At 42.7% G+C, this 22,608-nt stretch overlaps 1 protein-coding gene across 2 annotated transcripts in view; it reads left to right on the top strand.

Moving 5' to 3' along the window:
- LOC110492499 (poly(rC)-binding protein 4) overlaps nt 1-22,608 on the top strand; it is a 79,754-nt gene that overhangs the window by 15,366 nt on the left and 41,780 nt on the right. Inside the window, exons 2-9 of one of the 2 annotated variants that reach the window (XM_021566879.3) lie at nt 3,357-3,548; nt 6,210-6,233; nt 10,197-10,229; nt 12,373-12,489; nt 15,474-15,605; nt 17,340-17,468; nt 18,802-18,876; nt 19,800-19,871. In XM_021566879.3, the coding sequence (XP_021422554.2) occupies nt 3,441-3,548; nt 6,210-6,233; nt 10,197-10,229; nt 12,373-12,489; nt 15,474-15,605; nt 17,340-17,468; nt 18,802-18,876; nt 19,800-19,871 (690 nt within the window). In that variant the 5' untranslated portion in view covers nt 3,357-3,440. Of the gene's footprint in view, nt 1-3,353; nt 3,549-6,209; nt 6,234-10,196; nt 10,230-12,372; nt 12,490-15,473; nt 15,606-17,339; nt 17,469-18,801; nt 18,877-19,799; nt 19,872-22,608 lie in introns of both variants that reach the window. The other variant, XM_090203730.1, reaches the window with a different exon arrangement.

The raw sequence follows: 22,608 nt of genomic DNA, 5'->3' as shown, positions 1-22,608 counted from the left end.
AGGACTGTGTAGCTGCTGTCCACCCTGCCTCTGCCTTGTCCTCACCCTGCAGTGCAGTCTGGTACCTCTCTAATTCCCCTGCCCTGAGTTCTGAGTAGAACTGAGTTTTAATTTAGAACAGAGGGGCTTTGTTCATTCTGGAACACTGGTGCTTGGGATTCTGAGAATGGGTTAGTTCAGAGGCTCATCACACCGCCCCCTCGCCTCACAGACACATAGCACGTGCCTTGTTATCAGCCCAGAGAGCAGCACATAATGATCCCTCCAACCATTCTCCTAATGCAATAAAGTGCTAACTTTTTAGCCGTGCCCTACAGCATAATGAAGTTAGCGCGCCGTTACGTAAATGTGTGTGTCATGATAATCAGATGTGTTTTGGAGCATGATGCACGCAGGAGTAAACTCTGCATTTTGTCCCTTTCAAAGATAAGAGAGGGAATGTTTGCTTTTCAGTTCATCTGTGGTCAGCGCTTGGGCCACTATTTTGTGTAACATCTTGGACATAATTGTGTGAGGCTTTAATATAAAGGAGTAAATTACCCTAGATAATGTTGTCAAGTCAATCCATTGTGTCTCTTTAAAAGCAGATAAAGTTGTTTCTAGCCCAGTTCATACCTTATCACCGCCACTCTGCTTTGCTCTCTGGCCGTTGCTGACAGGCCAGCATTGCAAGGCTGTGCCGTGGTAATTAATCGGACACCACAGGCTTAGGCAAGTAGCAGCCAAGCTACCACATGATAGTCAGAGAGGGATGGCATGTTAGGTTTAAAGAGCGTCTGCATGCATACTGTACATAAATAAACAGATAGCTAGCAGCCCATGCTATTAAACCTGTCTAGAAGGGGCCTCTGAGGAATAGCATTTTGTCAAACAGCAGACTCCTTTTGATTAACCATGATCTCCACACATATGACATACTCTAGGTTAGAGGCAGGTTGCCTGCACAAAAACAACATGGACACTTACAAAAATTCACCCCCACATGCCGCCCTAAAAGAGTTTGAAAAATGTATGAAGCGATGTGAAGAGGCAGGTTAAGAAACAAGGAACCTGCTTGAAGTCGGAGGGAGCGATTGTGTTTCTCAGTGATGTCTTAATCAGTAGGCCAGCAGCAGCATACCTGGTGTTGAAGGCTAGGTGGAATGCACTTGGCTGACGGTCAGCAGCGTTCCTATTAAAACAAGTGGCCTTGAACAAACAGGGACGATGGGATATGCGAGCCACTCTACAGGGGACAAGTGCAGAACAGAATCCATATGCAGGCGACTGCAGCGTCAGCTGGACTGCTCTGACTTAATCAGAAAACATCATACAAATTAGATGTATCATTATTAGTGTTAGTGCAGAGGGCTGGGGCTATGTGTGTGTGCATGTGGACTGCAGTACAGTGCCAGAGTTTGGGTCGATTCTAATTCATTTCAGGAAATGAATACAATTTCATACATCACTTGAAAATACCAATAGAAAAAACATGGGCCATTTCCTTTTACTACTTCCTGAAGTGGCTGTGTCTGGAATGGCATTGAGTGAATTACTCTGGAGAATAACTGATGAAGATGATTTATCAAAATTACCCAAATATTATGTGGTAATTTTGCAGCTCTTCATTTGCTCTTAGGGATTGTGCGCTTAGTTTGATTACTTCTACTGGTGCAGAAGCCAGCTATTTATATAACAAACCCTGTACTTACTCTGTCTGGGCTGACAACAGTCAGAATCCACCATAAATCAAGAGGAAACGTAAATATCTCCATAAGCTAATTATACACCCTGTGTGCCTAGACTGCCGAGCACCCAGGTGACTCACAATGTGTCACAAGAACTGACATGCACGCAGTGTACCCAGTAGTGCACTGTCATACTGAATTCAGTGGAAAGGTGTCTCATTGGAAGCTGATGTGGTGAACATGTTCAAAACTCTGCACCATCCATCTTACCCGTTTCTTTCTCACTGGTGCTGAAGCTTATCTATTTCTGTGTACAACAGCCTAGTCTTCACATTGTTGGAGCACATCACAGTACAGCACAGCATAGTTTTTTAATAAGCTGAAGAACTGAAACAACTGCAAGCTGTAATCTAATTAAATGCACTTTTTGAAACCAAAGTGCTATTGTAACCTACAATTAAAACCTTTGAAAGGAACAATCGTCGCATAACCCATGTACGCAAGGAAACCAGGCCATTGTGTGCTGTCATTCTCCAACCTCTCTGATTATAGGGACGTTGGCTGCCAGTTAATCATGGGCCAGTCAGTCTCATCCTGTACTCACTAACACCCACTCGTTGTCTATTAGGGCCCAATCTCCCCGCTAGCCAGAGTGGCCTGGAACCCTGCAGCTGACAGCAGCACTGCTGGGAGTCAATGGCCTGCTCACACATTATTTCTTCATCATTCTGACTTACATGCTGACTCGATTAATCCACAGATAAAAGGGGAAACAGAGTTAGTTTCTAGCAGACATCAGGCTTCCTCTTCTTTGGACTTTATATGGCGGTTGGCAACCAACTTTGAGGTGCCTTAGCACCAACAACTGGACTGGAGGGTGGACCTCAGTTCATCTTTCAATCACCCACTTGGGTATATGCTCCTAAAAACCAATGAGGAGATGGGTGAGGCAGGACTTGCAGTGCGTCAAGCGTCGCAAATAGATCCAAGTTCAAGCGCGCGAGCGGTGTGGGTGCAATGATTGATTAACATGTATGTGTAAATTTGTATTTTGACGTCACTTGACGTGAGCAGTGTTGTCAGACTGTTAGTTATGGATGACCACCAATTTACAATTACCTCAGAAGGATGGGACATTGCTGCTTCATTATCAGTGGGTTGAGATATATTGCTTTAATGTGCACATTGATGGGCAAACCTTACATTTAACAGGATATTGTGAACTTGTTTGAGCTTTATGCTGTCCTCAATACCCTGTTCAACTAGTTCATAATGGTAACCTTAGAGATAGACATCAGTCTGCATACTGTACTCACTTTCTGTGAAGCCCACAATGCAGGTGTTCAGTGGGTTAGACCTTGAACAGCTACAGAAAGCACAATGGCCATGGAGCAGGACTCACTGAGAGTGACTGATTTGAATTTAACACTCTGAATTCAGATTCTGTTTCAAGCATCCTGCATTGTGAGATTGAGATGGGATGGTGGCTCTGTCTTGTCATGCAAACAGGAGATTTATCCATCGACTTCCTATTGCAAAGTGACGTGCTAGTTGATATCACATCATTAAGATGTTGAGGTAAAACATCACAACAAATGAGTAAGAGTGTTTGTATTGAAATCTAGTTGTATTGATACGAAACAGATATCAAGTCTAACAAATGGCATTTCCTTTACTTTGTCTCAGCAGAGCTTTGAAGGACTGGGGAGTGACAGAGAAGAGAGAGAGCAACAGTCTTCATCTGACAGCGTGACCATTGGATGAGCCTTGTTCATGCGTCTCCCTGTGTGCAACTCCCACATCACTATGAACTGTGAGCAGGACTTCGGAGACGGGGGCCTGGGTGTGACCCTTACACTCCGACTGCTCATGCATGGCAAGGTACAGTTTGAGGGGATGGGAATGACTGTGAATATATAAGAGTAATTGTATGGAAATAACTGGAAATATATAAGAGTAATTGTATGGGAATAACTGTAGGTATATAGGAATGAATGCTTAGGGATTAGTTAAAGTATTCAGATTCAAATGTTGGATTTTAAAAACATAATTTTGTAATATGATTTCCCTCCTGACTCCTGCTCCTGCTCTTCTTTGTAGAATGTAAATAATATACAGTTGAAGTCAGAAGTACACATACACTTAGGTTGGAGTCATTAAAACTAGTTTTTTAACCACTCCACAAATTTCTTGTTAACAAATTATAGTTTTCAAGTCAGTTAGGACATCTACTTTGTGCATGACACAAGTAATTTTTCCAACAATTGTGTACAGACAGATTATTTCACTGTATCACAATTCCAGTGGGTCAGAAGTTTACATACACTAAGTTGACTGTGCCTTTAAACAGCTTGGAAAATTCCAGAAAATTATGTCATAGCTTTAGAAGCTTCTGATAGGCTAATTGACATAATTTGAGTCAATTGGAGGTGTACCTGTGGAAATATTTCAAGGCCTACCTTCAAACTCAGTGCCTCTTCGCTTGAGATCATGGGAAAATCAAAAGAATCAGCCAAGACCTCGGAAAAATAATTGTAGACCTCCACAAGTCTGGTTCATCCTTGGGGGCAATTTCCAAATGCCTGAAGGTACCACGGTCATCTGTACAAACAATAGTACGCAAGTATAAACACCATGCTGTTGTCATACTGCTCAGGAAGGAGACGCGTTCTGTCTCCTAGAGATGAACGTATTTTGGTGCAAAAAGTGCAAATCAATCCCAGAACAACAGCAAAGGACCTTGTGAAGATGCTGGAGGAAACAGGTAGAAAAGTATCTATATCCACAGTAAAACGAGTCCTATATCGCCATAACCTGAAAGGCCGCTCAGCAAGGAAGAAGCCACTGCTCCAAGACCACCATAAAAAGCCAGACTACGGTTTGCAACTGCACATGGGGACAAAGATCGTACTTTTTGGAGAAATGTCCCTCTGGTCTGATGAAAGAAAAATAGAACTGTTTGGCCATAATGACCATCGTTGTGTTTGGAGGAAAAAGGGGGAGGCTTGCAAGCCGAAGAACACCATTCCAACCGTGAAGCACAGGGGTGACAGCATTATGTTGTGGGGTGCTTTGCTGCAGGAGGGACTGGTGCACTTCAAAAATAGATGGCATCATGAGGATGGAAAATAATGTGGATATATTGAAGCAACATCTCAAGACATCAGTCAGGAAGTTAAAGCTTGGTCACAAATGGGTCTTCCTAATGGACAATGACCCCATGCCTACTTCCAAAGTTGTGGCAAAATGGCTTAAGGACAACAAAGTCAAGGTATTGGAGTGGCCATCACAAAGCCCTGGCCTCAATCCCATAGAACATTTGTGGGCAGAACTGAAAAAGTGTGTGCGAGCAAGGAGGCCTACAAACCTGACTCAGTTACACCAGCTCTGTCAGGAGGAATGGGCCAAAATTCACCTAACTTATTGTGGGAAACTTGTGGAACGCTAGCCGAAACATTTGACCCAAGTTGAACAATTTAAAGGCAATGCTACCAAATACTAATTGAGTGTATGTAAACTTCTGACCCACTGGGAATGTGATGAAAGAAATAAAAGCTTAAATAAATCCTTCTCTCTACTATAATTCTGACATTTCACATTCTTAAAATAAAGTGATGATCCTACCTGACCTAAGACAGGGAATGTTTACTAGGATTAAATGTCAGAAATTTTGAAAAAATTAGTTTAAATGCATTTGGCTAAGGTGTATGTAAACTTACGACTTCAACTGTACATGCGAGATTTCGTTAAGACAGTATACTGATAATACAGTGCATTTGGAAAGTGTTCAGACCCCTTAACTTTTTCCACATTTTGTAACTTTACAGCCCTTTTATAAAATTAATTAAATAGTTTTTATCCTTAATCATGGTAGCATCCACATTAATGTAGAAGTGTTTAGAAACAGTCTATTCTTATCCGGGCTGTTTCACATCCAGCCGTGATTGGGAGATCCATAGGGCGGCGCACAATTGGCCCAGCGTCGTCCAGGTTTGGCCGGGGTAGGCATTCATTGTAAATAAGAATTTGTTCTTAACTGACTTTACTAGTTAAATAAAGGTTACATAAAAATAACAAATGTTTTACAATAAAAGTAAATTAATTATTTACCATCCATTTCTATTGGGCACCAAATCATCTGAAACCCAACCTAATCAAACGGAAAATGCAAAAATTGCATGCTGGGAATATGGGACCAAATACTAAACCTTGTACTACTTTAACACACATACGTGAATTTGCAAAAATTGCTGTAATATATAAACGGTTCACCAGATATGGATGAAAATACCCTCAAATTAAACCTGACAGTCTGCACTTTTACCTCATAGTCATTGTATCATTTAAAATCCAAAGAGTCAAAATAACCAAAAAATGTGTCACTGTCCCAGTACTTTTGGAGCTCACTGTATGTCGATTTAGTACAAAAAAAAGACGCTGTTGGTGATAGGAGTCTCTGGAAAGCAGAGGTAGATATTTCTCAGAATCTTGTATTTCTTTAATTCAGGAATCTATATTTTTTTTATCCCCTGGTATTTTTAGGAAGTTGGCAGCATCATAGGCAAGGTAAGAAGGCTTATCTTTTTCTTCTATCATATAAATGTTATTTAAAACTCATATCTGAAGAGATACAGTATTCAGAGGGGCTTTCTGATCCAAGACATGCTGTTATCACAAGGGATGCCTATTTTCAGATCAATTAAGACATTTTCTAGAATTAGATTAATATTGTACTAACACAAGTGATGGGAATTATCCTCTATTAAAAATAGACGCTTCACACCATGCCATTTTGTAAGTGTTCATAAACCAATCTATATGGAATGATTTTTCTATGTCTTTCCATTCTACTGTAAAAGCACAACAGACATAAGGCCTCCTGACACACAATTTTGTGACTGTAAATGTAATTGCCTTAAACCAAGCCACTTCTCCGAAAGGCATATTACTGTCAGCCCGTTTAGTGTCTGCTATAGGACGGGGTGTAGGCCGCTCTTTACCAGTTTAGTGTCTACTAGGAGGGGTGTAGGCCGCTCTTTACCAGTTTAGTGTCTACTAGGAGGGGTGTAGGCCGCTCTTTACCAGTTTAGTGTCTCCTATAGGACGGGGTGTAGGCCGCTCTTTACCAGTTTAGTGTCTACTAGGAGGGGTGTAGGCCGCTCTTTACCAGTTTAGTGTCTACTAGGAGGGGTGTAGGCCGCTCTTTACCAGTTTAGTGTCTCCTATAGGACGGGGTGTAGGCCGCTCTTTACCAGTTTAGTGTCTACTAGGAGGGGTGTAGGCCGCTCTTTACCAGTTTAGTGTCTCCTATAGGACGGGGTGTAGGCCGCTCTTTACCAGTTTAGTGTCTACTAGGAGGGGTGTAGGCCGCTCTTTACCAGTTTAGTGTCTCCTATAGGACGGGGTGTAGGCCTCTCTTTACCAGTTTAGTGTCTACTAGGAGGAGTGTAGGCTGCTCTTTACCAGTTTAGTGTCTACTAGGAGGGGTGTAGGCCGCTCTTTACCAGTTTAGTGTCTACTAGGAGGGGTGTAGGCCGCTCTTTACCAGTTTAGTGTCTACTAGGAGGGGTGTAGGCCGCTCTTTACCAGTTTAGTGTCTCCTATAGGACGGGGTGTAGGCCGCTCTTTACCAGTTTAGTGTCTCCTATAGGACGGGGTGTAGGCCGCTCTTTACCAGTTTAGTGTCTACTAGGAGGGGTGTAGGCCGCTCTTTACCAGTTTAGTGTCTACTAGGAGGGGTGTAGGCCGCTCTTTACCAGTTTAGTGTCTGCTATAGGACGGGGTGTAGGCCGCTCTTTACCAGTTTAGTGTCTACTAGGAGGGGTGTAGGCCGCTCTTTACCAGTGTAGTGTCTACTAGGAGGGGTGTAGGCTGCTCTTTACCAGTTTAGTGTCTGCTATAGGACGGGGTGTAGGCCGCTCTTTACCAGTTTAGTGTCTACTAGGAGGGGTGTAGGCTGCTCTTTACCAGTTTAGTGTCTGCTATAGGACGGGGTGTAGGCCGCTCTTTACCAGTTTAGTGTCTCCTATAGGACGGGGTGTAGGCCGCTCTTTACCAGTTTAGTGTCTACTAGGAGGGGTGTAGGCCGCTCTTTATCAGTTTAGTGTCTACTAGGAGGAGTGTAGGCTACTCTTTACCAGTTTAGTGTCTACTAGGAGGGGTGTAGGCCGCTCTTTACCAGTTTAGTGTCTACTAGGAGGGGAGTAGGCCGCTCTTTACAAATTTAGTGTCTACTAGGAGGGGTGTAGGCCGCTCTTTACCTGGTTAGTGTCTCCTATAGGACGGGGTGTAGGCCGCTCTTTACCAGTTTAGTGTCTACTAGGAGGGGTGTAGGCCGCTCTTTATCAGTTTAGTGTCTACTAGGAGGGGAGTAGGCCGCTCTTTACAAATTTAGTGTCTACTAGGAGGGGTGTAGGCCGCTCTTTACCTGGTTAGTGTCTACTAGGAGGGGTGTAGGCCGCTCTTTACCAGTTTAGTGTCTACTAGGAGGGGTGTAGGCCGCTCTTTACCAGTTTAGTGTCTACTAGGAGGGGTGTAGGCCGCTCTTTACCAGTTTAGTGTCTACTAGGAGGGGTGTAGGCCGCTCTTTACCTGGTTAGTGTCTACTAGGAGGGGTGTAGGCCGCTCTTTATCAGTTTAGTGTCTACTAGGAGGAGTGTAGGCCGCTCTTTATCAGTTTAGTGTCTCCTATAGGACGGGGTGTAGGCCGCTCTTTACCAGTTTAGTGTCTACTAGGAGGGGTGTAGGCCGCTCTTTACCAGTTTAGTGTCTCCTATAGGACGGGGTGTAGGCCGCTCTTTACCAGTTTAGTGTCTACTAGGAGGAGTGTAGGCCGCTCTTTATCAGTTTAGTGTCTACTAGGAGGAGTGTAGGCCGCTCTTTACCAGTTTAGTGTCTACTAGGAGGGGTGTAGGCCGCTCTTTATCAGTTTAGTGTCTACTAGGAGGAGTGTAGGCCACTCTTTACCTGGTTAGTGTCTACTAGGAGGAGTGTAGGCTGCTCTTTACGAGTTTAGTGTCTACTAGGAGGAGTGTAGGCTGCTCTTTATCAGTTTAGTGTCTACTAGGAGGAGTGTAGGCCGCTCTTTACCTGGTTAGTGTCTACTAGGAGGAGTGTAGGCTGCTCTTTACCAGTTTAGTGTCTACTAGGAGGAGTGTAGGCTGCTCTTTATCAGTTTAGTGTCTACTAGGAGGAGTGTAGGCTGCTCTTTACCAGTTTAGTGTCTCCTAGTTGGAGTGTAGGCTGCTCTTTACCAGTTTAGTGTCTCCTAGTTTGAGTGTAGGCTGCTCTTGACCAGTTTAGTGTCTCCTAGTTGGAGTGTAGGCTGCTCTCTATCAGTTGTGTGTACTAGGAGGGGTGTAGGCTGCTCTTTTCCAGTTTAGTGTCTTCTAGTTTGAGTGTAGGCTGCTCTCCATCAGTTGTGTGTACTAGGAGGGGTGTAGGCTACTCTTTTCCAGTTTAGTGTCTTCTATGGCGGGTTTAGGTTGCTCTTTACCCCCTCGCTGGCTCTCACTTGTCCTGTAATAGAACAGTTAGAGAGAAAGAGTGAGTGAGAGAGCGAGAGAGAGAGAGAGAGAGTAGGGGGGATGGGGAAACCAACACAGAGTATATAAAATATTGAGAGAAACAGGGGATAAGAAAGAGGGGAGAGAGAACAGACAGAGACTGACGAAGAAGAAAAGGGGATACATAGAGATGGAGATGGGAGCGAGAAATGCTCTGTTTTGCACATACCGTGCTGAAACAGACCTGTAACCAGGCTCTCCATCCAAAGCACTTGTGTTAATTGCTCCCTTCCCCCTCTTTCATTCCTCAACTCTATCTCTGCTGGCCTCCAGAACCACAACCTCTAAAATTTCCCAAACTACACACTAGCATACTATTTATAATTAAATAACAGGTGTTGCTAAGTACACAAAATAGTATGGTTGTGTTTTTATTAGAACACATCTGGTTGTCAATGTCATAGGCGTAGGTGGTAGAATCACTTGGAGAAGGGAGGAGAGAATGATGGGCTGAGGCCAATATAAAAGTGACAGATGGGGAGGCAATATAAAGCTGACAGAGGATGTATGACAGAGGTGTGACTTAATTCTACTCCTGAGCCTGGGTGACGTGCCTGGCAGGCTGGCTGGCTGCAGGCCACATAGAAAGGATCTCACACAAGGACAGGACAGACATTAAGAGTTGATACTAGAAGAGTAGAGGGCTATAGATGTGAACATAAAGGAAGAGATTGAAGTGAAAATGGATAGATATTATTAACATTTCAGATGTGGATGGGATGAGAATGCTGTTTGTCATCATGGTGCTATCCATCTCAGATTGGTAGAGGATTCTATTTTCTATGCCGTGTTAGCTCCGATTACTTTTCAATGGAGGGGAAATGTAGTCAATGTGAAGAAAAGTATCTGTTTAATAGGGATTTGAAGTACAGATGGATTTCAATATGCAAGTTGAGAACACCACTTTAACAAATCACACACACACACCTTACTTCAAAGTTGTCCTTCGTCTTCTCTTTCCCAGAAAGGAGAGACGGTGAAAAGAATACGAGAAGAGGTATGTTACCAGCTTCTTATCACCACTGTTCATTATCTGTGTACTCCACATTACCATAATACATGCAAAGTAGAGCCTGTCATTGGTTGATGAAATACATGTATATAAACTAGCTCCAAAGCTATCAGTATCACATCTTGTTTCTGTCTCAATATGCATTCAATATGCAATCTTTATTTTCCAGTTATTGTGTAGACCAGAAGTGTACCATCACGAAAAGGTTATAGTTCAAGGCAAAACATAATCAAACCGGAGACAGTGTCTAATATTGGTTGTGTTGCATTAATATTAAACTCAAACCCTCTCTGGATGTTTGGGAAGAGTGACTGGTATAGCATACAGAACAGCCACATAGTCTGACCTGCCTATTCGCCACTGGTGGCTTCATCTCTCCTTTTTTGCACTCTCTCTCTCTATCTGTATGAAGCTCTCTCTTTTCTCTCTGTCTTTCCCTCTCCCCCCTTTTCTCTGTCTCTGCCTGTCCCTGTCAAGCTTTCTCAACCACCCCCTCTCCCCATTTCTCAGTTTGTCTCCTCCCTCTCTTTCTCTATTTTATGTCTCTTCTGTTTCTCCCTCATAAACATCAAAGCTGCAGTTGATCCGATGGCGCTTGATTAACTCCTTGTTTAAAAAGTAATTTGAGTGCTATTGTGTTGGTTCTCGTCCCTCTGACTCCTGGTGTAAAACTATTATGTTGTACTTTATGAAGCAGAATGTGAAACAGAGAGGCAGTTAGACTGGATGATCATGTAGCCCTGTAGGTCCACTGCATGAGTCAGCCAGTAAACCAGTCATCCATGCTAGTTAGCCCTCCATCCACCCACCCAGTCAGTCAGTCAGTCAGTCAGACAAATAGACATGCCTTTAGTTAGTTCCTCAATATGAGGCTCTTTGGCTTCCTCCCCAGGCCCTGTCTGTCCTCACAGTGCCAGAATGACTCCATAAGATGACTGTAATCAACATTGTTAAAGTACCACCATACCTCTAATACTCATATGTCCAGTCTCTGATCCCCAGACCCCAGGGCTCTGGAGAAAAATTAAGGGACAGTTGATGGAGAAATCAGAGTACCAGCCTAGAGTTTAGTTACAGCAAGGTCAACTTCCTGTAGGGTGATCCAGCTCCCGTATAAATTGTTAGTTATCTGTGGAGCAGGGTGTATTAAGCCAAGGCGCTAGCGGGACAACTTCCGGTGAAACTGGAGAGCGCGCAATTCAATAAATAATAATACAAATTATGTATATTTAACATTTAGGTATATATAAGTGTCTTATATCGGCTGAAAGCTTAAATTCTTAATCTAACTTCACTGTCCGATTTACAGTAGCTATTACAGTGAAAACATGCCATGTGATTGTTTGAGGACGGCGCCCCACATCAAAATATTTTTCCACCGGCACAGGTTTCATAAATTCACAAATAGCCCTAATACCCCTAAACTTGGTTTCAACAAGTCAAAATATGTTTATATTTACTCGTCAGATACCCTAAAATGTAATCAAATGTAATCAAACTATAACATTCCTTATGTCTTCATAGCGCACGCAAACACGAATTTCCAAGACAGTGACCCTGTACTAAAAGTGATATTTCTTATTTGTTTTTTAAGTTACAAGCCTGAAACCTTGAACATTGACTGCTGACAGCCTGTGGAAGCCATAGGAATTGCATCCTGGGAGCAAATTTTTTTTTTGTAAGAGCATGGTCTCTCTCAAAAAAAAAGAATTCCGGATGGTTTTTCTTTGGATTTTCTCCTACCATATCTATTGTGTAATATTCTCCTACATTATTTTAACTTTCTACAAACGTCAACGTGTTTTCTTTCCAATGGTACCAATTATATGCATATCCTGGCTTCAGGGCCTGAGCAACAGGCAGTTTACTTTGGACACGTCATTCAGGTGGAAATTGAGAAAAAAGAGGCCTAGCTCTAAGAAGTTTTTAACTGGTCTGGAGTTTGGCCTCCGTCTATTTAACCATACCCCTTCTTATCCATACTAACCTCATTGTGTCCTCCTCACCTCTCTGCCCTCTTACCTGTGCACCTTATTTGCGCCATCCACCACATGCTATAACCATGCTCTCCTCATCTAATAGAACGTAAATAAAGCTAGACCCTGGTTCTTGGTCTATCCCCCTACAGAGCAGTGCACGGGTGAACATCTCAGAGGGCTCCTGTCCAGAGAGGATCATCACCATCACTGGTTCTACAGACTGTGTCTTCAGGGCCTTCACCATGATCACATACAAACTGGAAGAGGTAAGACAACACAATCAGCGTTTCCCTTAGAGCTTTCCTTAGGCAGGGCACAGCTGCACAAATTATTTGATGTATAATGTCCTGGTTTCCAATTCAATTATATGTTTTTATTTAAACAGTTCATCCTGTCAATTCATAATTTAAAATAATTTCTTCCCAGGTTGGCATCTACTGCAGATGAATTTGACGTTGGATAGGAGTTAGACTGTTGCTGCTCTTGGTGCATGAGCCTTTTCGATTCTCATTTAGAATATTGCAGTGTGAAGTGTAGCTAGCACATTGATGAATACATTTATCACCCGGCCTTTTATGCAGCAGCATAGTGACTTGTTAAGTTGAGCTTGGCATTGGAACAGCACTGACAAGAGGAGAGTAACAGTCGAGTGGCTCCATGCCGTTTATGGAAAGCATATTGTTTTGAGGGAGAACATGCGTCAGTGCTCCAGGCCTTTTGATGAAAGAGCAAATGACAATATGTTAACGTGCTAATTAATTAAACAGATGAGGTTTGTGTTTAATCCCTTAATGAGCTACAGATAATGGCAGACCTGCGGAACATTTAGCTATTTATCCATCAGCAAACTAATTAACATGATAGATTCAGGGACATTTTGGCTTGCCTAGCTTTGGAACAGTCGCTCCCCGCGTAGTCGAGTCGACGGAGCCTTGTTTCATTGCAGTCAGTAAACACACGCTGGCTGGGAGGGCGCCGTGCAGCATTCATTAAAGATCTTAAGCTCTCACCTATTCCCAACCCTACATTCAGCCGAAACTACCGAGTTGTCATGGCAACCTGTTGGCTGACCTACAGCACACGGCATGCCTCTCGCCATGCCTGAGTGGTATGTGTCTGACATCTTTAATTAAAGGATAGAAAGAAAAATACATTTTTTGGGCCAATGGGTATTGTAAAGAATTGATATTGTTGTCTCTCTTCTGCTACTCCCTACTGTTATTAAATGAGAAGTTCACCCAAAATCCAGAGACTCCCAAGTGATTTTATACATTGAAACTAGTTCAGGGAATTTTGCCCTTCCCCCTTCTCGCTCCGTGTAGTGCTGTACTGAAACAACTGCAAAAAACGTCTCATGTGACTGGTGATGTTGCTGGATGCAGGCCTCGCTCTGCTCCGTTGCCAGTGAATTCATGATTCAGAAATAACACCATCCCAACCTCAGAAGCACAGGGGTGGCAGCATCATGTTGTGGGGGTGCTTTGCTCCAGGAAGGACTGGTGCACTTCACAAAATAGAGGGCATCATGAAGGAGGAAAATGATGTGGATATATTGAAGCAACATCTCAAGACATCAGTCAGGAAGTTAAAGCTTGGTCGCAAATGGGTCTTCCAAATGGACAATGACCCCAAGCATACTTCCAAAGTTGTGGCAAAATGGCCTAAGGACAACAAAGTCAAGGTATTGGAGTGGCCTTCACAAAGCCCTGACCTCAATCCTGTAGAAAATGTGTGGGCAGAACTGAATAAGCTTGTGCGAGCAAGGAGGCCTACAAACCTGACTCAGTTACACCAGCTCTTTTTTTATTTTACCTTAATTTAACTAGGCAAGTCAGTTAACAACAAATTCTTATTTTCAATGATGGCCTAGGAACAGTGGGTTAACTGCCTGTTCAGGGCAGAACGACAGGTTAGAGCTCTAACCACTAGGTTACCCTGCCGCTGCTCTGTCAGGACTATTGGGCCAAAATTCACCCAACTTATTGTGGGAAGCTTGTGGAAGGCTACCGAAACGTTTGACCCAAGTTAAACAATTTAAAGGCAATGCTACCAAATACTAATTGAGTGAATGTAAACTTCTGACCCACTGGTAATGTGATGAAAGAAATAAATGCTGAAATAATTCCTTCTCTCTACTACTATTCTGACATTTCACATTCTTAAAATAAAGTGGTGATCCTAACTGAGACGTAAAACAGGGAATTTTTACTAGGATTAAATGTCAGGAACTGTGAAAAACTGAGTTTAAATGTCTTTGGCTAAGGTGTATGTAGACTTCCGACTTCAACTGTACATGTTGTACTTGACTTGTTTCTCCCAGGACAGGAGATTTTATTTGGAGCAGTTTAGTCATTCTCCATTGATGTCTCATCATCTTAACCACAGCAAACACGCCTCTTTGTGTGACTGCAGATTCTTGTAACCCCCGGACGTATTTACGCCAATTTTCTGTTGAGAGTTGTTCACCGAGTTTGGTGAGTGAGCAAGGATCGTGCCATTCACAGTTGTTAAGATATGACGCATATTTTTAGATCAAATCTGATAGATGACGCCCAGAGCCCTGCGATCCCACTGACGAGCTACTTGCTCCTCATATAATGAGACAACTCCACGTCAGCCATGTTGCCTAGATCTTTCCACCTCACTTAATATAGACACTGAGAGAAAACCAAGGATCATAGCTGCATTAGATACATGGGTTTTCTATTTAAAAAGTAGGCCTACAAGAATTGTTGGAGAAATAAATGTTTTTTTGCTCAAATCACCTGGAGGGCACCTCTGTAAAGTACGTGAAATTATTATTGCACACCGCCTAGTTAACGCATTCTGTTTGAAATAGATGTGGTGTGCGTTGCATTCTGCCAGGGCATACGGAGAGAGAGGGGGAGAGACTTGTATTCAGGTTGAGTTATTGGGATGTTCGCTGATGGACAGAGATAGCGAGGGCCATTTACATTTCAAAGGCTTAGGGAGCCTGACTGTTCATTAATTACCAGCTCAATCTCCGCCCACACCGGAGTGAAGGAGAGGCTACCTGGTTTATTACCTGGTCAAATGAAGGAACATTTTAAACAACCTGATTGAGGCCAAGGCTTTACCTTTACAGGGCCACTCAAGACCCCCGTTCAAAAGAAGCCAGGGTTTTTAGGTATTATGCCATAAATGATTTATCATCCATCTTTCTCTCTCTCTCTCTCTTCCTCTGTCCCTGTCTCTATTTTTTCCCCCTCCTTTTCAACCCTCTCTCCAGGACCTCACTACACTGGTGGCCAACGGCACCATCAGCAGCAAACCCCCAGTGACCCTACGACTAGTCATCCCAGCCAGCCAGTGTGGCTCCCTTATTGGCAAGGGAGGGGCCAAGATCAGGGAGATCAGAGAGGTGAGAGACTTCAGAATATCTACCTGCATTCAGTTACCACAAGTTAACCATGGTCTCTATTCAATCCATATCAAGGAAGTTCAACATTACAGCATGATAGAAATGTAAAGGCAATGTTCCCACGTTAGCAGAGACTGCATTCACGGTATACGCTGCATATGTCAGTTCAATCTGGAATTACCTTTACATTTCTATCACATAATCTGTAATGTTTCAGCAATACAGATTGAATAGAGCCCTAAAGCAAAAACAAACTGGCACCCAGGCTAGCTAAATTGAGCATCCCCGTCATACCTCCCTATCACCTCTGTCCACAGCTTCGTATCTGGATGAGCTGACACTTGTTTAAAGAAAGCTACGATAAAGGGATGATGATTGAGTTGGTGGAAAATATCAAAAACATGGTTGACTTGAGGCAAGAAACAAGTCCCTTTAGAGTTAAAAAAAAAAAAGTCAGCCATTTTACGTGACTGTAGCCAGAGTGGGGAGATAGTTAGTCCCTTCCCTGATCAGTGCTCCAGGCTATATGCCAGTCTGTTTCATGTCTGGTTTGTGTTTATCTCAGGGGCACTAAGCCACTATCGGGAACCATACACGATATTCTGTGGTCAGATTGCGTTATGTATTCTGTTTGTTCAAATAGAGTGGCAGTTGCACTGTGCCTTGACTCTACTGCAAGCTGATTTTACTTGCAGAGCACTGATATTTGTATGCAGGTCTTTACATCCATCCATCCAAGACCACCCAAGGTTTAGTGCTAAGCTTATCACAAAGTCACTAAGCTTACTCTGTGAAATGAGGGGGAAAACCCCTTTTTTCATCTCTGGCTCATTCAAAGCCCTAGTTATTTTGTTGCTTTTACAAAGTCATTTCTGAAGATTGTTATTTATTTCATGTGATTAGTGATTCATTTTAAGGTTAAAAAAAATGTTTGCCTGTCCCACATTGTAAGGTCTGTTACATGAACGGAACCCTCGTTTTAATATGTTGTAACTATTCCTTTTTAAATATATTTTTTCTATAGAAACATTGGACAGTTAATAGTCAAATCATAGAGTAAAAGCAGGTGAGCTGGTTCAACTCTCTTTGGACATTTTCTCGTGTTTTGTGGTGGAAAACTGAGTGGGTCAAACATAACTCGTCAACCCTGTTACTCACAGATAGACAGGCTAGACATTTTTAAAGAAATCAATCAATTGTGAAGCTTGAATTCAATTGCCCCTCCCTGTTGCACACAACAAGCTTCCATTCCCTTGTCACAAGAGGATTTATGGCTGATTTAAGATGAAACCTTGTTACGGTCAACTCTGTTAATTTCTTTGTCAAAAAATAAATGTGCCTCTTGAGATGGGAAAACATGTTTTTTATTAAATTGAACATGTGCTCGTCATGACAGAGTGTAAAAATTTGGTGAAATAAATGTTTGTTTTTTTACTAAGTTACACTACCCAAACGGGACTCATTTTGTGGAACGATCCTTCTATTTTTTGGGGTATTTTGTTATGATCCCCATTAGCTGTTGCAAAAGCAGCAGCTACTCTTTCCTGGGGTCCACATGAAACATGAAACATAATACAGAATGACATAATACAGAACATCATTAGACAAGAATAGCATAATTTTTTTTTTAAAGGTCAACTAACCATAGAGATTGACCAATGTCAGTGTGATTATTAGAATGCCAAATCTTTCTGAATCAGTGTAATCCTTTCCTGAAACCCCTATCATTGGCAGAGCACCGGAGCACAGATACAGGTGGCAGGGGATTTGCTGCCAAACTCTACTGAGCGAGGGGTGACGATATCGGGGAGTCAGGACTCTGTAATCCAGTGTGTCAAACTCATCTGCACTGTAATCCTGGAGGTGGGGTGCCGTTTCTCTCCTTCTCCCTTTCCTATCCCCCTCACACACACACATCCATAACCATGGGTGGAATTCAATCAAACCTACACTACACTGTTACTGGAGTAACAATAACAGTGTTTCTGCATTTTCGTGGCACAAGAGCAAAGTTATATTTGTCCAGCTTGGGTGTTATCCATAGTGTTGATTTGATTGAATTACTGCCATACCAATAATATAGATGAGAGGTAATAATAGCCACTAACAGATCCACTAATCTGAGCCTTAGGGTAATGTGGAGCATCCGTCCTGAAGAGCCAGCTAAAGTGAACTTCTCCTCGGTTCAGAACACATTAGTCAGCATCCTCTGGTCTTTGCTCGCGGACCCTATTAGACTCTGAGAAACCTTATTATGGAGCAGCCTGATGAGGCAGTCACAGAGGAAAGCACCCTGGCTCAAGTTTTCCATTGTTGGAAAAGAACATGCTCTTAACCCAAAAACAAACTGACCTGCAGCAAAGTGTGTTCACCTTTAAACAACTGTTCTCTTGAGAAACAGGAGTGGGGGGGAAAGGGAAAAAAACTACCCAGAGCATTATTTCCTTCCAATGCGTACGTGCCGTGTACAAGTCCTTTTTGCATGGACCTGCCTAACAGCTAGTTTGATCCAGTTTTCCAGGGCTTTCTTCAAAAGGCATGCAACTTTCATTAGGATTCTCTTCCAGCAGGGTCTTGCTTTTGGCTTCAGGATGTAAATTATGCAAAGTTATACAAAGAATATGCTCCCGCAGAAAAGATGCTCCACATTTCCAGAAGACCATGCATGCATCCTTATGATAAATTATACAACTTCCTGTGTGGTGTTCTACCCATTTTTTGTTTCCTTTTGTAATTTGTGAGTTTATGAGTTCTCTCTGAATGGGAGTAGGTTTTTGTCAGTTAAGTGTGTGTGTGTGTGTGTGTGTGTGTGTGTGTGTGTGTGTGTGTGTGTGTGTGTGTAAGGCAAACCTAACCCAACAAACAAACCCAAGAACGATCCAATCAACCCTAAAGAGCTGCTGTTTCAATGGTTGAACTGTTCAATTAATGACTAATGTCACCATGAGAAAAACAAGGTGACAAATGTCATGTAAATGTCATTAGTAGTTTAATACACCATTCATTGTCATCCTGCTTCAATGCCATTTGCTCCATTTCTTTCCCTCCCATACAGCATAAGTGACACAACATTAGCTACATTTAAAAGATCAAATCACACACATTTTTTTACTTGCATTTGTCATATTTATTTTAGTGTTTAAAGGTGTTTAGATACGTCACCACACCAGACCTTGTCCTCTGTTTGACTCCCCAGTCTCCCCCGAAAGGTGCTACTATTCCTTACCGGCCCAGCCTCTCCCCAGGAGCACTTCTCATCTCTGGCAACCAGGTGAGAACGCCACAAACACATCCCTGTATAGACGTATCGTGTGAAATATAGTCCAGTGTACTTATTGAGGGACTTAAGAGCACCATTCTATGTAAGATCTCTAGTTATGGTTCATGGTTCCTGACCCAGTGTGAATACAAGAGGTTATTTGCTACTTGGGGGTTGTATGTATTTGTGTGAGTGTAGGGGGATGAGATTGGGGGTGGGGGAGATGTCAGGACCGCCATGGTTTAAAACATTTTAGCCACTGTCTATAGACCTCTAGCGTTGGGCTGGACCGCGGTGGAGCCTGGTTGCTATGCCTGCCTGTCCTGGGGATCCTAACCCTGTTACAGTATATGAGCTGTCTGAGCCTCTGATATGGTATGAGTTGAGAGAGTGCTCATAAGAAGATATCTTAAGTCCAGTCAATACACTCCAGAAGGAAGAAAAATGTTATATATTTTACTTTACATTTCAGAGGAACAGAAGAGGTTTTCAGTTAAACATTTCAGTTGGAAAATGAATGTAGTCGGTGGAATTTACCAATATATCTGTATGGTTTTATGATGCTGAAAATGCTCTGGGATGACACTTTAAAAGGCTCGTACTCCTTGATTTATTACATGAATTTAGCTTCCATGTTTTTACTATGAGTATATCTGCTTTGCTGAAGTACTCTGTGTTTATAGCAGAGGAAGCTGCTGGGAGGACCTATAAGAGGACATATGAAATGTAATGGCATTAATGGAACGGAGTCAAGCACATCAAACAGATGGGAACCACATGTTTTACTCAATTCCGTTTATTCCAGCCATTACAATGAGCCCATCCTCCTATAGCTCAACCTACTAGCCTCCTCTGCTTTACAGTATGTAACAAATGAGCTTCCTTCAAAAGCCAAATTAATATCTGTTCTCCCTGTGTCCTGTGTGTATGTTCAGGTGTTTGAGGCATCAGACTTTACCCCCCACCCTCTGTACTCAGTCTCCCAGGGGGGGCTTGACCTGCAGCAGGTGAGTGTTAGATGAACTGAGGTTACACCAACATCTCAAACTATGAATACAAAAGTGGTCCAAAGTGGAACTTTGAGCTATAATAACATTGAACAAAATAACCATTTGATTAAAATGGATTAAACGAAGTACTGTACATTTGATGTGGGAAGTACATGAAGCAGTTGACAGGTGTTCTAGAATAATCTTCACAGCTCAGTGTATGAGGCTGGTATAAGGTTTGGAAAGTGAATCTGGGATGTCAAAAAGTGGGTAGCACATCATTGGCCTGATATTCTAAAACAACAGCTGAGCCTAATCTGCAGCCATTGTTCCAACATAGCATCACAAACATGATAACTGCTGTGACTAAATACCACAAAGCATTCCATTACCCCTATACCAACCATTTCATATTACCCCCTCGTCTTTTCATGTCAGTCTAACTGTCACAAAGAGGCTATAGGGACCTAGAGTTTATAACTCTATAAACTATGCTAGTCAGTGCTGGTTGGATGCTGGTCAGAGCTGGTCTGACCAGCATGGTCTAGTTGGTCAAGGTGGTCTGACCAGCATGGTCTAGTTGGTCAAGCTGGTCTGACCAGAATAGTCTAGCTGGTTTTGCTGGTGACCAGCCTCGCTGTGTTTTGGACACTGATGACCAGCCTTTGCTGTGTTTTAGACACTGGATTTTAAAGTCAACAAAAATATAAACGCAACATGTAAAGTGTTGGTCCCATGTTTCATGAGCTGAAAAAAGAAAAATCCCTGAAATTTTCCACACGCACAAAACTCATATTTCTCTCAAATGTTAAGCACAAATTTGTCTAAATGTATCCTTTGCCAAGATAATCCATCCACCTGACAGGTGTGACATATCAAGAAGCTGATTAAACAGCATGATCACTACACAGGTGCACCTTGTGCTGTGGCAATAAAAGGCCACCATAAAATGTGTCATTTTGTCACACAACACAATGCCACAGATGTCTCATCATTATCATATTTCCCAGCATGCTCTATTGCAGTTGATTTTTTGAATTGTCTGTACATTGATTTGTTATGTAATCTTATGCTACACAAGGTAAATAACATACATTATTCTAAACCAATCCAATCTGTTAGTTGGACTTATTCAAACCGTAACTGAAATGGTTGTTCCAGTTTAGATGGTTTTATTTATTTCAATTGTAAAAATTCCCTGGCAGACATGATGATTTTTATTTGTGAGGGGAAAAAAGTTACAATTGTTGGATTTCCCCAGTCTGGCTCAATTCCATAGGAATTAAACATCACTTTGCAAGCCAGCATGATGTGACTTGGTTTGTTATAAGCTGGTCATCAGTGTCCAAAACACAGCAATGGCTGGTCACCAACAAAAACACAGCGAAGACTGGTCACCAGCAAAACACAGCAAAGCACTGCGAAGACTGGTCACCATAAAAACACATTGCAGGCACCACGAAAACACAGCATAGACTGGTCACCAGCAAAACCAGCACCTACACTGGACCACCAGGGTCCTGACAGGCCCTGTACAGTACACACATGGATACTGTATGTATAGCAACACATCTCTTGTTGATGTTCTCGTGGAGGTGAAACAGCCTGTGGTGATTCACATCTTAGCTAGCTATTGTAATCATTTATTTCAGAATGGCTCTGGGAGCCTCCCGGCGGTTCTTCTGATACATAACTGAACAAACCAATTGTAAAAAAATAAACATTTCCAGTGGTTAGAACTGGTCCCTTTTGTCAATTCTGATTATTGATTCTGCTGTGGCTCTCCTAGTGATCAAAATATGACAGTATTAGCCAAGGTCTGACCATGTTTCCTGTTCTTCCAGTTTATTGTGTGGTTTTGGTGCATAGTAGCGGCGCATATACAACCTCTCCTCCAAATTATGGCCATGGAGTGGTAATACAAGTCAGACTGCTGCCGGCGGTCAGAATTTAGTTTAGCTAAGTGCTGTCTGGCCTGACCATGGGGATACATGGACACCACCCTGACTAATGAGAGAGCAGGAGGATAGAACTGAGAGGCTGGGAGGAGGGGAGAGAGAGGAAGGGAAGGGAGAGGAAGGGAAGAGAGAGAAGAGGGGAAGAGATGGGTGAGAGAGGAGGGGAAGAGAGAGGAGGGGAAGAACGAGGAGATGGAGAAGAGAGAAAGGTGGGAAAGTCATGGAAGGGGGATGAGAGAGAGAGGACAGGGAGAAGAAAGGAGAGAGAGTGCAGGAGAGTTGAGGTAACAGAGAGTGGAGATACTACAGAGGGCACGTTACAGAGTATGGAGGTTGGTTAAATGGAAACCCCCTGATGATGTCCAACTTATATGTGCTACCTGTGCAGTGCTTATTACATTCATGCATTTTATGGAATTCGTAATGAAGTTCATAAAAAGTATGACCAGCTGTGGTCCTTTGTAGCTCAGTTGGTAGAGCATGGTGCTTGTAATGCCAGTGTAGTGGGATCAATTCCTGGGACCACCCATGTGTAAAATGTATGCACACATGACTGTAAGTTGCTTTTGATAAAAGTGTCTGCTAAATGGCAGTTATTATAAGACCATCATAAGGCATTCTATGTGTTTCTATTCTAAATCTTAGACGTATTTGCCCCCACACACTACATGGCCAGAAGTATGTAGACAACTGCTCGTCGAACATCTCATTCCAAAATCATAGGCATTAAAATCTAGTTGGTCCCCCCTTTGATGCTATAACAGCCTCCATCCTTCTGGGAAGGCTTTACACTAGAC

Source organism: Oncorhynchus mykiss, chromosome 16 (genome assembly GCF_057628025.1).
Source record: "Oncorhynchus mykiss isolate SJ-2025 chromosome 16, ASM5762802v1, whole genome shotgun sequence".
Classification (NCBI taxonomy): domain Eukaryota; kingdom Metazoa; phylum Chordata; class Actinopteri; order Salmoniformes; family Salmonidae; genus Oncorhynchus; species Oncorhynchus mykiss.
The sequence above is the reverse complement of the archived record's forward strand: the minus strand, read 5'-3'. Positions and strand labels throughout refer to the sequence as shown.